The sequence below is a fragment of the Oncorhynchus mykiss genome, chromosome 6 (assembly GCF_013265735.2).
Source record: "Oncorhynchus mykiss isolate Arlee chromosome 6, USDA_OmykA_1.1, whole genome shotgun sequence".
Taxonomy (NCBI): domain Eukaryota; kingdom Metazoa; phylum Chordata; class Actinopteri; order Salmoniformes; family Salmonidae; genus Oncorhynchus; species Oncorhynchus mykiss.
The window spans coordinates 83,592,350-83,610,722 of NC_048570.1; the positions used below are offsets into that span (position 1 = coordinate 83,592,350).

Consider the following 18,373-nt stretch of genomic DNA (forward strand, 5'->3'; position numbering starts at 1 on the left):
ATCGGACCAAGGTGCAGCGTGGTAGGAGTACATTTTAATTCATTAAATGAACACAGAAAAAAAATGATAATACAAAAACAAAACGTAACGTCGAGTAGTGCTAAACAGCACAGTACCAAGAACAAGATCCCACAAACTACAGGTGGAAAAAGGCTGCCTAAGTATGATCCCCAATCAGAGACAACAATAGACAGCTGCCTCCGATTGAGAACCATAACCGGCCAACAAAGAAATAAAAAACATAGATTGCCCACCCTAGTCACACCCTGACCTAACCAAATAGAGAATTATAAGGATCTCTACGGTCAGGGCGTGACAACCCTTTGAGCATGGTGAAGTTATTCATCACACTGTGGATGGTGTATCAATACACCCAGTCACTATAAAGATACAGGCATCTTTCCTAACTCAGTTGCCAGAGAGGAAGGAAACCGCTCAGGGATTTCATCATGAAGCCAATGGTGACTTTAAAACAGTTACAGAGTTTAATGGCTGTGATCTGAGAAAACTGAGGATAGATCAACAACATTATAGTTACTCCACAATACTAACCTAATTGACATAGTGAAAAGAAGGAAGCCTGTACAGAATAAACATGTTCCAAAACATCCATCCCACGGCATTAAAGTAATAATAATAAAAATGGCAAAGCATTTCACTTTTTGTCCTGAATACAAAGTGTTATGTTTGGGGCAAATCCAATACAACACATTACTGAGTACCACTTTCCATATTTTCAAGAACAGTGGTGGCTGCATCATGTTATCAAATCAAATCAAGCTTTATTTGCCACATGTTCCGAATACAACAAGTGTAGTTACTTACAAGCCCTTAACCAACAGTGCAGTTCAAGAAGAAATGATAAAATATTTATCAAGTAGGATAAAATAAAAAATAAGAACAGAAAGTAACACAATAAGAATAACAATAACGAGGCTATATACAGGGGGCACCGGTACCAAGTCAGTGTGCGGAGGTACAGGCTAGTTGAGGTAATCTGTACGTGTAGTTGAGGGCGAAGTGACTATGCATAGGTAACAAACAAACAGCAAGTAGCAGCAGTGTACAAAAGAGGGGGGGGGGGGGTCAATGTAAATTGTCCAGTGGCGATTTTTATGCAAAGTTCAGCAGTCTAATGGCTTGGGGGTAGAAGCTGTTGAGGAGCCTTTTGGTCCTAGACTAGGCGCTCAGGTAACGCTTGCTGTGCGGTAGCCGAGAAAACGTATAACTTGGGTGACTGTAGTCTCTGACAATTTTATGGGTTTCCTCTGACACCGCCTATTATATAGGTCCTGGATGGCAGGAAGCTTGGCCCCGGTGATGTACTGGGCCGTTCGCCCTACCCTCTGTAATGCCTTACGGTCAGCTGCCGAGCAGTTGCCATACCAGGCGGTGATGCAACCGATCAGGATGCTCTCAATGGTGCAGCTGTAGAACCTTTTGAGGATCTGGGGACCCATGCCAAATATTTTCAGTATCCAGAGGGGGAAAAGGTTTTGTCTTACCCTCTTCACGACTGTATTGGTATGTTTGGACCATGATAGTTTGTTGGTGATGTGGACACCAAGGAACTTAAAACTCTCGACCCTCTCCACTACAGCCCCGTCAATGTTAATGGGGGCCTGTTCGGCCCGCCTTTTCCTATAGTCCACGATCAGCTCTTTTGTCTTGCTCACATTGAGGGAGAGGTTGTTGTCCTGGCACCATACTGCCAGTTCTCTGACCTCCTCCCTATAGGCTGTCTCATCGTTGTCGGTGATCAGGCCTACCACTGTTGTGTCGTCAGCTAACTTAATGATGGTGTTGGAGTTGTGTTTGGCCACGCAGTCGTGGGTGAACAGGGAATACAGGAGGGGTCTAAGTACACACCCGTGAGGGGGCCTAGTGTTAAAGATCAGCGTGGAAGACGTGTTGTTGCCTGGTTATGGGTATGCTTTTAATCGTTAAGGACTGTCAAATTTTACAGGGTAAAAAAGAAACTGAATGGAGCAAGCACAGGCAAAATCCTACAGGAAAAACTGGTTCAGACTGCTTTCCAACATACACTGTAGTTGCTTACCAAGAAGACTGTGAATGTTCCTGAGTGTCTGAGTTACAGTTTTGACTTAAATCTACTTGAAAATCTATGGCAAGACCTGAAAATAGTTGTCTATGTAAGGACCGACGCTGGAGACGAGAAGCAAGTACAGGAAGTGAACATTTAATGGAAAATGGACATCAAACAAAACAAGAACAGCGTCGGGATGGGGGGAACAAAACAACATTACGATAATAATGCAGACACGGGGAAAACTGATGGGATGGAGATGGAGATGGAGTATTGTGTGTAGATGGGTGAGAGAATGTTTTTATTCAATCCATTTTGAATTCAGGCTGTAACACAACAAAATGTGGAATAAGTCAAGAGATATGAATACTTTCTGAAGGCACTGTAAATACATTTGATTTATTGAACTACTGTTTCTCTCTCTGTCTTCCAGAGCAGTCCTGATCAGTCTGCGTATCCTAGCCAACATCCTGGTCCTTCTCTCTCTGGCTGGCAGCATTTATATAATCTACTTTGTGGTGGACCGCTCCCAGAAACTAGAGCTGGAGAAGCCAGAGCTAACACTATGGGAGAAGAATGAGGTAGCTAGCTACAGTATACACTGAGTATACCAAACATTAGGAACACCTCCCCTGTGTCCCCTTTAAGGTACAGCCTCAGTTCATCGGGGCATGGACTCCACAAGATTTCGAAAGTGTTCCACAGGGATGCTGGCCCATGTTGACTCCAATACTTCCCACAGTTGGCTGGATGTTCTTCGGGTGGTGGGCCATTCTTGATACACATGGGAAACTGTTGAGTGTGAAAAACCCAGCTGCGTTGGGTTCTTGTCACAAACCGTTGCGTCTGTCACCTACTACCATACTCCGTTCAAAGGCACTTAGATGTTTTGTCTTGCCCATTCAACCTCTGAAGGGCACACATACGCAATCAATGTCTCAATTTTCTCAGTGCTTAAAAATCCTTCTTTAACCTGTCTCCTCCCCTTCATCTACACTGATTTAAGTGGATTTAACAAGTGACATCAGTAAGGGATCATAGCTTTAACCTGTATTCACCAGGTCAGTCTATGTCATGGAAAGAGCAGGTGTTCTTAATGTTTTGTAAGTGGGCTTACTCTGAGTCCGGGAAACCTGACAAGATTGTGTTTGACTTGGTTGATGGATTATGGCTACTGTATCTCATTTTGGGCACTTGATTTCCCTGATGACAAAGACATATGTGACAGGACTTCAATTACATCGTGCCTTGTGTTTCTCTCGCATCATTTCCTCTCAGGATGCTGTAATAAAGGCGTTAATGTGAAACTGGAGACCAATAGGGAGACTGCTATCACCAGCCACATGTATCACCATCTGTGCATGACAGCTGATCATTTAATTCAGTTCAGGATAATGGATGTCTGTAGGGCTTTGATAAGATAACTGTTTCCACTACCCTGATGTCACTGCCTGGACTGAAGAAAAAAAACAGGTCAAATCATGACATCAGTGATCTTTAGGTCAGAAAGTCAAAGCTCTAGAAAGATGCCAGAGTTTCCGATTTGGAATTCTGAGTTGGACAGCCTCTAAGCTCCTAACTGCTTGCTCCTCCGATGCATCCATATATTAGTGAAAAAGAGAAGAGAAGGTCCTGATACAATGACTCCTTATGATGTCATCAGGCATATATGAAGGTGTCTATTTTATAACATACCCAGTGTCTGATTTCATATCCTGTTTCCTGTCCCAGGTGAGTGTGGTGGTGTCCCTCATCACCATGATTGCCCCGTCTGCCTTTGAGCTGGTGGCTCAACTGGAGATGTACCATCCCAGGACCTCCCTCCGCTTCCAGCTGGCCAGGTCTGACTCTGACAGCACCTCAAATCTCATTTGTTCACACTTAACATTGCGTTTCACAGATACAGTAGAGTATCGGTGAAATTGGATTCATATTTTGACATGTAACTACACCGTAGCTCTACTGTTCGTTAATGTTGCTACTAACTTAGCTTGTTTTCTTTATTTTTTAATGCAGTGAATGTTTTGTCTCCTCGCCACAGAGTCCTGGTGTTGTATCTGGGTAACCTGTACAGCCTCATCATTGCCCTTCTGGACAAGGTCAACAGTATGAGTATGGCGTCAGCTGCTGCAGCTGTAAGTAGTCCTGCTGAGATTGAGGCGTTCCTAATGTGGACATTAGGACATATTGTGCCGTAGTCCTCAATCAATAAAGAAATGTTACTGTTATTGCTGATGTTAATGTCAATGCTTTTAAAAACGTTTTTTATTTTTTATTATTATTAGATTTTTTAAAACTTTATTTAACTAGGCAAGTCAGTTAAGAACAAATTCTTATTTACAATGACGGCCTACCCCAGACGGCGCCTTATGGACTCCCAATCACGGCTGGATGTGATGCAGCCTGGATGCTACTGTTAACAACAATCTTGATCTGTAAATGTGGGGAAGGTTTAGAAAACAAAGGAATGAAATTATGAAAATGTTCGTACATTTTAAAGCTCTGATTGACTGATGGATGGATAGACAGACTGACTGGTTGATTGGTTGATTGATCATTAATGGTTTTGATGGATTATTTCCAGGCGGCGGCCTCTGTGGTTTCGGGGAACTTGTCTGACTCCACGGCATTCATGGCGACCATCTCCCAGCCGGGGGAGACGAGCCTCTCCACCCTCGTATCCGACATCTCCATCTCTGAAAACCACAACAGCACCATAGCGACCATTGCCATGGTGCTGGATGTCAACACCAGCATCAGCACCAGCAAGGTCACCATGGCAACCATGTACAACCACACTGGGATGTTTGAGCAGAACAAGCAGAAGAAACCGGACGAGTGCTGGGAGACCTACGTTGGACAGGTGCAGAAGTTCATTCCTTGTCATTCGTTCATTCGCTCATTTGTTCATTTGTCTATTCGTTCATTTGTTCCTTCATTTATTTGTCCATTCATTTCTTAATTAATTCATTTCTTAATCTGTCCACTTGTCCATTCATTCATCTCTTAACGTTAATTGAGCAACCCTTTACAGAGAAAGTGTACTAACAACTGTTCCATGAAGGTCGAGACCTTTAGCATCGGCCAGAGTAGAACTGTTACAGGGACACTCCATCATCAACCTGACAATGTACATGACTACATACAGTTGAAGTTGGAAGTGTACATACACTTAGGTTGAGTCATTAAAACTATTTTTCAACCACTCCACAAATTTCTTGTTAACAAACTATAGTTTTGGCAAGTCGGTATGGACATCTACTTTTTCCAACAATTGCTTACAGACAGATTATTTCACTTATAATTCACTGTATCACCATTCCAGTGGGTCAGAAGTTTACATACACTAAGTTGACTGTGCCTTTAAACAGCTTGGAAAATTCCAGAAAATGATGTCATGGCTTTAGAAGCTTCTGATAGGCTAATTGACATAATTTGAGTCAATTGAAGGTGTACCTGTGGATGTATTTGAAAGCCTACCTTCAACCTTAGTGCCTCTTTGCTTGACATCATGGGAAAATCAAAAGAAATCAGCCAAGACCTCAGAAAAAAAATTGTAGACCTCCACAAGCCTGGTTCATCCTTGGGAGCAATTTCCAAACGCCTGAAGGTACCACGTTCATCTGTACAAATAATAGTACACAAGTATAAACACCATGGGACCGCTCATTAAGGCGACGCGTTCTGTCACCTAGAGATGAACGTACTTTGTTGTGAAAAGTGCAAATCATTCCCAGAACAACAGCAAAGGTCCTTGTGAAGATGCTGGAGGTAACCTTTACAAAAGTATCTGTATCCACAGTAAAACGAGTCCTATACTGACATAACCTGAAAGGCCGCTCAGCAAGGAAGAAGCCACTGATCCAAAACCAAACTAAGGTTTGCAACTGCACATGGGGACACTTCACAAAATAGATGGCATAATGAGGACGGAAAATTATGTGGATATATTGAAGCAACATCTCAAGACATCAGTCAGGAAGTTAAAGCTTGGTCGCAAATAGGTCTTCCAAATGGACAATGACCCCAAGCATACTTCCAAAGTTGTGGCAAAATGGCTTTGGAGTGGCCATCACAAAGCCCTGACCTCAATCCTATAGAAAATTTGTCGGCAGAACTGAAAAAGCGTGTGCGAGCAAGGAGGAAAACAAACCTGACTCAGTTACACCAGCTCTGTCAGGAGGAATGGGCCACAATTCACCCAATTTATTGTGGGAAGCTTGTGGAAGGCTACCCAAAACGTTAAACAATTTAAAGGCAATGCTACCAAATACTAATTGTGAACTTCTGTAAACTTCTGACCCACTGGGAATGTGATGAAAGAAATTAAAGCTGAAACAAATCATTCTCTCTACTATTATTCTGACATTTCACATTCTTAAAATAAAATGGTGATCCTAACATGACCTAAGACAGGGAATTTTTACTAGGATTAAATGTCAGGAATTGTGAAAAACTGAGTTTAAATGTATTTGGCTAAGGTGTATGTAAACTTCCGACTTCAACTGTAAGGCATTCATACCATTTTCATGAAATCATTCATAACACCTTTATGGGTGATGTGGTATCATTCACAACACCTTTATGAATGCTGTGGTATCATTCATAACACCTTTATGAATGCTGTGGTATCATTCATAACACCTTTATGAATGCTGTGTTATCATTCATAACACCTTTATGAAGGCTGAAGTATCATTCATAACACCTTTATGAATGCTCTGGTATCATTCATAACACCTTTATGAATGCTGTGGTATCATTCACAACATCTTTATGAATGCTGTGGTATCATTCATAACACTTTATGAATGCTGTGGTATCATTCACAACACCTTTATGAATGCTGTGGTATCATTCACAACACCTTTATAAATGCTGTGGTATCATTCATAACACCTTTATGAATGCTGTGGTATCATTCATAACACCTTTATGAATGCTGAGGTATCATTCATAACACCTTTATGAATGCTGAAGTATCATTCATAACACTTTATGAATGCTGTGGTATCATTCACAACACCTTTATGAATGCTGAGGTATCATTCATAACACCTTTATGAATGTTGAGGTATCATTCATAACACCTTTATGAATGCTGTGGTATCATTCATAACACCTTTATGAATGCTGAAGTATCATTCATAACACCTTTATGAATGCTGTAGTATCATTCATAACACCTTTATGTATAATTTATAACAACATCCATAACACATACATTCAGCATCATTCACAAGGACTCTTCAAAATAAAAGTCCCCTAGAATAGATCTTTGTCTATTGTACAAAGGAAATGTGTATTACTACTGTCACAGTAATCTATTATGAAACATAACACTGGAGTAGTTCAACCATGTCAGCCTAAGCACTCTGTGTGTACGATAAGCACCAATAACTATTACTGTTTTAGATCATTCTGTCTGTACACAGACCTAATAATCAACAGTCTCATCCCTCAGACAGTTACCCTTAATACCTCTTAAAGGCATTATGCCCGACAAGAAAAATGAAAATGTCTTGTCCTGTGATTGTTTCCCCCTAAACAATAGATTGAGTATGGATTGAAACGTACCCAGGCAGACGTTCAGGTAATGAAGCTGTCACTAGGCCAAGGATGAAAAACAGATGACTTGTTCTTGGTGCAGATCAATAGGAGGGTATATCGTGTATCGTCGTCTCAGGAGTGGATATTCTCAACAGGAAAAGGACATAATCTAATTAACAGACCTGGGTTCAAATGATATGTTTTTATATGTTCAAATGCTTGATGGAGCTTTCAACCAATAGTGAAGTCCCCAAAAATGCAAGAACCCAGGTCTGATAAGTATAGCTTGATGATCCATTTCCAATGAGTTATGTGCAGTTAGGACAGATGTAATGAGTTTTTCTGAAAGACATACAGTATGCATTTTGTTCATTTAGCAGGCGCTCTTATCCAGAGCGACTTACATTCAAATAAGGTCTATAAAACAACCACATGCCACAGTCACTCCAAGTACAAATTCAATAAAGCTGACAGTGACATCAGTGCGAGTAGGTGTTAGCTAGTCATTACAGAATGACCAGAGTTACCTTAAAGACAGATAGTTACCAGACAGTAACAGTAACAGTACATTTCTTTATGCTCATATGTTTATATGTGTTGTATTGTAGGAGATGTTGAAGCTGTCTATCATCGATATGATCTTCACGGTGGCCAGTATCCTGTTGATAGACTTCATCAGAGGGCTGGTGGTCAGGTACCTGAGTGACTGCTGCTGCTGGGACCTGGAGAGCAAGTTTGTACGTACTCAACCTCCATTCAAAAAGTATTTGTTTACTTTCAAATAGTCTAGCTGTGCTTAACTGAGCTTGCTTGGTGCAATGGAATAGTCCCGAAAGTGCAAATACTGCCCATATGGCACTACAGGCAAGCTCAAAGGTTTGAAAGAAAACAAATACTGTTTGAACCCAAGGGTGATTGTGACTGTGTCGTTATCGTCTGATTACAGTTGACGTCTGGATAAGTGCAAACTATGTTGAAGTGCAGTACGGTTTGCAAGTCACAATTGGATGACATGCTTTTTAATTGCTCCTGGTAACGTTCTGGTTTAGTCCACGCCATCACGGCAGGCCCAAGCTGTTGCATCTGTCAGGAGTCAACTGTATTTTAAGACATTTGACTAGGTCATCAATATATTTTATGAAGTAATTAAAGGTTTAATTAATGTCACCCTTTATGTTTCCCACCTGGCAGCCTGAATATGGGGAATTCAAGATAGCTGAGAATGTACTCCACCTGATATATAACCAAGGAATGATCTGGTATGTCACATTCTACTGGATTTGTCACTTCATCTATTCTTTATTTTTATAGGACAGTGGAGTTCCACTCAACCTTTCACATTGTTTAAACCCTGGTCTCCAGTGGGGAGGTATTTTACATTGACATTTTTGTCATTTATCAGACACTCTTATCCCGAGGAATTAGGGTCAAATGTCCTTCTCAAGGGAAACACCCACAGTTTTTTTCCACAAGTCGACTCGGGGATCCGAACCAGTGACCTTTCAGTTACTGACCCAACACTCTTACCCGCTAGGATACCTGCCACCCTAGGAAAACGTGCTTATTGCTGGGAGTGTTACGCACCCACTCCACCACGGCTCGGAACGTATTTTTCTCTTCTGACATATGATATTGGTCTTTGCTGTTGAGCTTTCAGACATCAGATACAACATAGACAGTAGATGGAACTAGGACCCAGAGTTCATCCTCAAGTCACATTGCCAGAAAAACTCCAGTTAGAGATATAACACACTCTCACACACTTCAATTCTATGTTCACTTTATCCAATTTGTTACAATGTGTGGAAACGTGTAAATTCCTCTGTATGAATAACGGCTCTAAATTATGTATATTGCTAGCAGCACCATATCACAAGTGACATTCTGACTGTGAAAATGTGATTGGCTATTAATGGTGATTCTGATTCTAATGTAGAAGGTAATGTGCCCATATTAGCTATAATATATAGACCAATACTTCTATAAAAGGCAACCTTACTAAGGGCAGGACAGCCCCTGACCCAGAGTAATATGCTGTGTTATGTGTGATATTTCCATTCCACACCTCTGCAGTTAGATGGTGTCGTGGAAATGTCTTGTATTACCAAATGATGAGAGAGCAAATCACACACCAGTCAGAGTTATACTTAAACTTCACCTTTAATAATAATTAAGCTTTTGCAATAGCATTTGACTTTCAACATTTCAGTATCTCTAATGAAAAGTTGGGAGTGGTCAACATAATGGCAACCCAGATCTTTTATAGCAAAGATCCACCCCCTAGTCAACATGACAAACCACAGATAATAAGAACTGTTTACAAAGAAAGACTTTTACTTGAGAGTGGAGTATCCCATAGCCAGACAGCATTAGCTATATATTATCGTTCAGTTTGGTCTCCTAAACAAGGTTCTAATCTCGTTCTTGGTACAACATAGTACCAAAACATGACCTCATCCAATGGCATATATCGATTGTCAATTCTAGATACCCCCATCTCAAATACATCCCCTCCTGGACAAGCTCATGGAGGAGAGTGAGCCTCTAGGTCTTATACTAGGTCAAGAGAAGGGCAACATCAGAGAGGACATACAATGGTTCCAGACACTGCCATACTCTTCCCCCAAATGGGAAAAGTAGGGAGTGACTGGTGTACAGACATTGTGGAGCCAACTAACTGGTTCCCCATTAATCACGCCATCCCTTCCCTTTAGGAATAGTTACAGACACATTCACAGATAAGACAAGCCTGACCTCTCACCTCTCTGGGCCCCAAGTAACTAAGCCTTAGCTGAGAAGGGATAACTGCAAACTGCCAACCCTGTATTCCAAAGAGATACATTCTAATGACAAGTATCTCACAAGCATATTCTGAAAATAAAACATCTTATCTATGTTACCCAACTAATTCTGATTCATCCCCAACAATGGACAGTATTACCTCTGTTCATTCCACACCTCTACAGTTAGATGGACAGTATTACCTCTGTTCATTCCACACCTCTACAGTTAGATGGATAGTAGTACCTCTGTTCATTCCACACCTCTGCAGTTAGATGGACAGTATTACCTCTACAGTTAGATGGACAGTATTACCTCTGTTAATTTCACACCTCTGCAGTTAGATGGATAGTATTACCTCTACAGTTAGATGGATAGTATTACCTCTGTTCATTCCACACCTCTGCAGTTAGATGGATAGTAGTACCTCTGTTCATTCCACACCTCTACAATTAGATGGACAGTATTACCTCTGTTCATTCCACACCTCTGCAGTTAGATGGATAGTATTACCTCTGTTCATTCCACACCTCTACAGTTAGATGGACAGTATTACCTCTGTTCATTCCACACCTCTGCAGTTAGATGGATAGTATTACCTCTGTTCATTCCACACCTCTACAGTTAGATGGACAGTATTACCTCTGTTCATTCCACACCTCTGCAGTTAGATGGATAGTATTACCTCTACAGTTAGATGGATAGTATTACCTCTGTTCATTCCACACCTCTACAGTTAGATGGACAGTATTACCTCTGTTCATTCCACACCTCTACAGTTAGATGGACAGTATTACATCTGTTCATTCCACACCTCTGCAGTTAGATGGATAGTATTACCTCTGCAGTTAGATGGATAGTATTACCTCTGCAGTTAGATGGATAGTATTACCTCTGTTCATTCCACACCTCTACAGTTAGATGCATAGTATTACCTCTGTTCATTCCACACCTCTACAGTTAGATGGACAGTATTACCTCTGTTCATTCCACACCTCTACAGTTAGATGGACAGTATTACCTCTACAGTTAGATGGATAGTATTACCTCTGCAGTTAGATGGATAGTATTACCTCTGTTCATTCCACACCTCTACAGTTAGATGGATAGTAGTACCTCTGTTCATTCCACACCTCTGCAGTTAGATGGATAGTATTACCTCTACAGTTAGATGGATAGTATTACCTCTGTTAATTTCACACCTCTGCAGTTAGATGGACAGTATTACCTCTGTTCATTCCACACCTCTGCAGTTAGATGGATAGTATTACCTCTGCAGTTAGATGGATAGTATTACCTCTGCAGTTAGATGGATAGTATTACCTCTGTTCATTCCACACCTCTACAGTTAGATGGATAGTAGTACCTCTGTTCATTCCACACCTCTGCAGTTAGATGGATAGTATTACCTCTACAGTTAGATGGATAGTATTACCTCTGTTAATTTCACACCTCTGCAGTTAGATGGACAGTATTACCTCTGTTCATTTCACACCTCTACAGTTAGATGGACAGTATTACCTCTGTTCATTCCACACCTCTGCAGTTAGATGGATAGTATTACCTCTGTTCATTCCACACCTCTACAGTTAGATGGACAGTATTACCTCTGTTCATTTCACACCTCTACAGTTAGATGGACAGTATTACCTCTGTTCATTCCACACCTCTGCAGTTAGATGGACAGTATTACCTCTGCAGTTAGATGGATAGTATTACCTCTACAGTTAGATGGATAGTATTACCTCTGTTAATTTCACACCTCTACAGTTAGATGGACAGTATTACCTCTGTTCATTCCACACCTCTACAGTTAGATGGACAGTATTACCTCTGTTCATTCCACACCTCTGCAGTTAGATGGATAGTATTACCTCTGTTCATTTCACACCTCTACAGTTAGATGGACAGTATTACCTCTGTTCATTCCACACCTCTGCAGTTAGATGGATAGTATTACCTCTGCAGTTAGATGGATAGTAGTACCTCTACAGTTAGATGGATAGTATTACCTCTGCAGTTAGATGGACAGTATTACCTCTGTTCATTCCACACCTCTGCAGTTAGATGGATAGTATTACCTCTGTTCATTCCACACCTCTACAGTTAGATGGACAGTATTACCTCTGTTAATTTCACACCTCTGCAGTTAGATGGACAGTATTACCTCTGTTCATTCCACACCTCTGCAGTTAGATGGATAGTATTACCTCTGTTAATTTCACACCTCTACAGTTAGATGGACAGTATTACCTCTGTTCATTCCACACCTCTACAGTTAGATGGACAGTATTACCTCTGTTCATTCCACACCTCTGCAGTTAGATGGACAGTATTACCTCTGTTCATTCCACACCTCTGCAGTTAGATGGATAGTATTACCTCTGCAGTTAGATGGATAGTATTACCTCTGTTCATTCCACACCTCTGCAGTTAGATGGATAGTATTACCTCTACAGTTAGATGGATAGTATTACCTCTGTTCATTCCACACCTCTACAGTTAGATGGATAGTAGTACCTCTGTTCATTTCACACCTCTGCAGTTAGATGGATAGTATTACCTCTACAGTCAGATGGATAGTATTACCTCTACAGTTAGATGGATAGTATTACCTCTGTTCATTCCACACCTCTACAGTTAGATGGATAGTAGTACCTCTGTTCATTCCACACCTCTGCAGTTAGATGGACAGTATTACCTCTGTTCATTCCACACCTCTGCAGTTAGATGGATAGTATTACCTCTGTTCATTCCACACCTCTGCAGTTAGATGGATAGTATTACCTCTACAGTTAGATGGATAGTATTACCTCTGCAGTTAGATGGATAGTATTACCTCTGTTCATTCCACACCTCTGCAGTTAGATGGATAGTATTACCTCTACAGTTAAATGGATAGTATTACCTCTGCAGTTAGATGGATAGTATTACCTCTACAGTTAGATTGATAGTATTACCTCTGTTAATTTCACACCTCTGCAGTTAGATGGATAGTATTACCTCTGTTAATTTCACACCTCTGCAGTTAGATGGACAGTATTACCTCTGTTAATTTCACACCTCTGCAGTTAGATGGATAGTATTACCTCTGTTAATTTCACACCTCTGCAGTTAGATGGATAGTATTACCTCTGTTCATTCCACACCTCTGCAGTTAGATGGATAGTATTACCTCTGCAGTTAGATGGATAGTATTACCTCTGCAGTTAGATGGATAGTATTACCTCTGTTCATTCCACACCTCTACAGTTAGATGCATAGTATTACCTCTGTTCATTCCACACCTCTACAGTTAGATGGACAGTATTACCTCTGTTCATTCCACACCTCTACAGTTAGATGGATAGTATTACCTCTGCAGTTAGATGGATAGTATTACCTCTGTTCATTCCACACCTCTACAGTTAGATGGATAGTATTACCTCTGTTAATTTCACACCACTGCAGTTAGATGGACAGTATTACCTCTGTTAATTTCACACCTCTGCAGTTAGATGGATAGTATTACCTCTACAGTTAGATGGATAGTATTACCTCTGTTCATTCCACACCTCTGCAGTTAGATGGATAGTAGTACCTCTGTTCATTCCACACCTCTACAGTTAGATGGACAGTATTACCTCTGTTCATTCCACACCTCTGCAGTTAGATGGATAGTATTACCTCTGTTCATTCCACACCTCTACAGTTAGATGGACAGTATTACCTCTGTTCATTCCACACCTCTGCAGTTAGATGGATAGTATTACCTCTGTTCATTCCACACCTCTACAGTTAGATGGACAGTATTACCTCTGTTCATTCCACACCTCTGCAGTTAGATGGATAGTATTACCTCTACAGTTAGATGGATAGTATTACCTCTGTTCATTCCACACCTCTACAGTTAGATGGACAGTATTACCTCTGTTCATTCCACACCTCTACAGTTAGATGGACAGTATTACATCTGTTCATTCCACACCTCTGCAGTTAGATGGATAGTATTACCTCTGCAGTTAGATGGGTAGTATTACCTCTGCAGTTAGATGGATAGTATTACCTCTGTTCATTCCACACCTCTACAGTTAGATGCATAGTATTACCTCTGTTCATTCCACACCTCTACAGTTAGATGGACAGTATTACCTCTGTTCATTCCACACCTCTACAGTTAGATGGACAGTATTACCTCTACAGTTAGATGGATAGTATTACCTCTGCAGTTAGATGGATAGTATTACCTCTGTTCATTCCACACCTCTACAGTTAGATGGATAGTAGTACCTCTGTTCATTCCACACCTCTGCAGTTAGATGGATAGTATTACCTCTACAGTTAGATGGATAGTATTACCTCTGTTAATTTCACACCTCTGCAGTTAGATGGATAGTATTACCTCTGTTAATTTCACACCTCTACAGTTAGATGGACAGTATTACCTCTGTTAATTTCACACCTCTGCAGTTAGATGGACAGTATTACCTCTGTTCATTCCACACCTCTGCAGTTAGATGGATAGTATTACCTCTGCAGTTAGATGGATAGTATTACCTCTGCAGTTAGATGGATAGTATTACCTCTGCAGTTAGATGGATAGTATTACCTCTGTTCATTCCACACCTCTACAGTTAGATGGATAGTAGTACCTCTGTTCATTCCACACCTCTGCAGTTAGATGGATAGTATTACCTCTACAGTTAGATGGATAGTATTACCTCTGTTAATTTCACACCTCTGCAGTTAGATGGACAGTATTACCTCTGTTCATTTCACACCTCTACAGTTAGATGGACAGTATTACCTCTGTTCATTCCACACCTCTGCAGTTAGATGGACAGTATTACCTCTGCAGTTAGATGGATAGTATTACCTCTACAGTTAGATGGATAGTAGTACCTCTGTTCATTCCACACCTCTACAGTTAGATGGATAGTATTACCTCTGTTAATTTCACACCTCTGCAGTTAGATGGACAGTATTACCTCTGTTCATTCCACACCTCTGCAGTTAGATGGATAGTATTACCTCTGCAGTTAGATGGATAGTAGTACCTCTGCAGTTAGATGGATAGTATTACCTCTACAGTTAGATGGATAGTAGTACCTCTGTTCATTCCACACCTCTGCAGTTAGATGGATAGTATTACCTCTACAGTTAGATGGATAGTATTACCTCTGTTAATTTCACACCTCTGCAGTTAGATGGACAGTATTACCTCTGTTCATTTCACACCTCTACAGTTAGATGGATAGTATTACCTCTGTTCATTTCACACCTCTACAGTTAGATGGACAGTATTACCTCTGTTCATTCCACACCTCTGCAGTTAGATGGACAGTATTACCTCTGCAGTTAGATGGACAGTATTACCTCTGCAGTTAGATGGATAGTATTACCTCTACAGTTAGATGGACAGTATTACCTCTGTTCATTCCACACCTCTACAGTTAGATGGACAGTATTACCTCTGTTCATTCCACACCTCTACAGTTAGATGGACAGTATTACCTCTGTTCATTCCACACCTCTACAGTTAGATGGACAGTATTACCTCTGTTCATTCCACACCTCTACAGTTAGATGGACAGTATTACCTCTGTTCATTCCACACCTCTACAGTTAGATGGACAGTATTACCTCTGTTCATTCCACACCTCTGCAGTTAGATGGACAGTATTACCTCTGTTAATTTCACACCTCTACAGTTAGATGGACAGTATTACCTCTGTTCATTCCACACCTCTACAGTTAGATGGACAGTATTACCTCTGTTCATTCCACACCTCTGCAGTTAGATGGATAGTATTACCTCTGTTCATTCCACACCTCTACAGTTAGATGGATAGTATTACCTCTGTTCATTTCACACCTCTACAGTTAGATGGACAGTATTACCTCTGTTCATTCCACACCTCTGCAGTTAGATGGATAGTATTACCTCTGCAGTTAGATGGATAGTAGTACCTCTACAGTTAGATGGATAGTATTACCTCTGCAGTTAGATGGACAGTATTACCTCTGTTCATTCCACACCTCTGCAGTTAGATGGATAGTATTACCTCTGTTCATTCCACACCTCTGCAGTTAGATGGATAGTATTACCTCTGCAGTTAGATGGATAGTATTACCTCTGCAGTTAGATGGATAGTATTACCTCTGTTCATTCCACACCTCTGCAGTTAGATGGATAGTATTACCTCTACAGTTAGATGGATAGTATTACCTCTGTTCATTCCACACCTCTACAGTTAGATGGATAGTAGTACCTCTGTTCATTTCACACCTCTGCAGTTAGATGGATAGTATTACCTCTACAGTCAGATGGATAGTATTACCTCTACAGTTAGATGGATAGTATTACCTCTGTTCATTCCACACCTCTACAGTTAGATGGATAGTAGTACCTCTGTTCATTCCACACCTCTGCAGTTAGATGGACAGTATTACCTCTGTTCATTCCACACCTCTGCAGTTAGATGGATAGTATTACCTCTGTTCATTCCACACCTCTGCAGTTAGATGGATAGTATTACCTCTACAGTTAGATGGATAGTATTACCTCTGCAGTTAGATGGATAGTATTACCTCTGTTCATTCCACACCTCTGCAGTTAGATGGATAGTATTACCTCTACAGTTAAATGGATAGTATTACCTCTGCAGTTAGATGGATAGTATTACCTCTACAGTTAGATTGATAGTATTACCTCTGTTAATTTCACACCTCTGCAGTTAGATGGATAGTATTACCTCTGTTAATTTCACACCTCTGCAGTTAGATGGACAGTATTACCTCTGTTAATTTCACACCTCTGCAGTTAGATGGATAGTATTACCTCTGTTAATTTCACACCTCTGCAGTTAGATGGATAGTATTACCTCTGTTCATTCCACACCTCTGCAGTTAGATGGATAGTATTACCTCTGCAGTTAGATGGATAGTATTACCTCTGCAGTTAGATGGATAGTATTACCTCTGTTCATTCCACACCTCTACAGTTAGATGCATAGTATTACCTTTGTTCATTCCACACCTCTACAGTTAGATGGACAGTATTACCTCTGTTCATTCCACACCTCTACAGTTAGATGGATAGTATTACCTCTGCAGTTAGATGGATAGTATTACCTCTGTTCATTCCACACCTCTACAGTTAGATGGATAGTATTACCTCTGTTAATTTCACACCTCTGCAGTTAGATGGACAGTATTACCTCTGTTAATTTCACACCTCTGCAGTTAGATGGATAGTATTACCTCTACAGTTAGATGGATAGTATTACCTCTGTTCATTCCACACCTCTGCAGTTAGATGGATAGTAGTACCTCTGTTCATTCCACACCTCTACAGTTAGATGGACAGTATTACCTCTGTTCATTCCACACCTCTGCAGTTAGATGGATAGTATTACCTCTGTTCATTCCACACCTCTACAGTTAGATGGACAGTATTACCTCTGTTCATTCCACACCTCTGCAGTTAGATGGATAGTATTACCTCTACAGTTAGATGGATAGTATTACCTCTGTTCATTCCACACCTCTACAGTTAGATGGACAGTATTACCTCTGTTCATTCCACACCTCTACAGTTAGATGGACAGTATTACATCTGTTCATTCCACACCTCTGCAGTTAGATGGATAGTATTACCTCTGCAGTTAGATGGATAGTATTACCTCTGCAGTTAGATGGATAGTATTACCTCTGTTCATTCCACACCTCTACAGTTAGATGCATAGTATTACCTCTGTTCATTCCACACCTCTACAGTTAGATGGACAGTATTACCTCTGTTCATTCCACACCTCTACAGTTAGATGGACAGTATTACCTCTACAGTTAGATGGATAGTATTACCTCTGCAGTTAGATGGATAGTATTACCTCTGTTCATTCCACACCTCTACAGTTAGATGGATAGTAGTACCTCTGTTCATTCCACACCTCTGCAGTTAGATGGATAGTATTACCTCTACAGTTAGATGGATAGTATTACCTCTGTTAATTT

General features: G+C 40.7%; 1 protein-coding gene across 1 annotated transcript in view; it reads left to right on the top strand.

Annotated features, from left to right (window-relative positions):
* The window catches only part of LOC110506171 (transmembrane channel-like protein 3), a 60,944-nt gene that overhangs the window by 23,959 nt on the left and 18,612 nt on the right, over nt 1–18,373 (top strand). The window contains exons 10-15 of the mRNA XM_036981790.1: nt 2,481–2,628; nt 3,779–3,888; nt 4,089–4,182; nt 4,632–4,910; nt 8,206–8,334; nt 8,789–8,856. Of these exons, the coding sequence (XP_036837685.1) occupies nt 2,481–2,628; nt 3,779–3,888; nt 4,089–4,182; nt 4,632–4,910; nt 8,206–8,334; nt 8,789–8,856 (828 nt within the window). The remainder of the gene's footprint in view (nt 1–2,480; nt 2,629–3,778; nt 3,889–4,088; nt 4,183–4,631; nt 4,911–8,205; nt 8,335–8,788; nt 8,857–18,373) is intronic.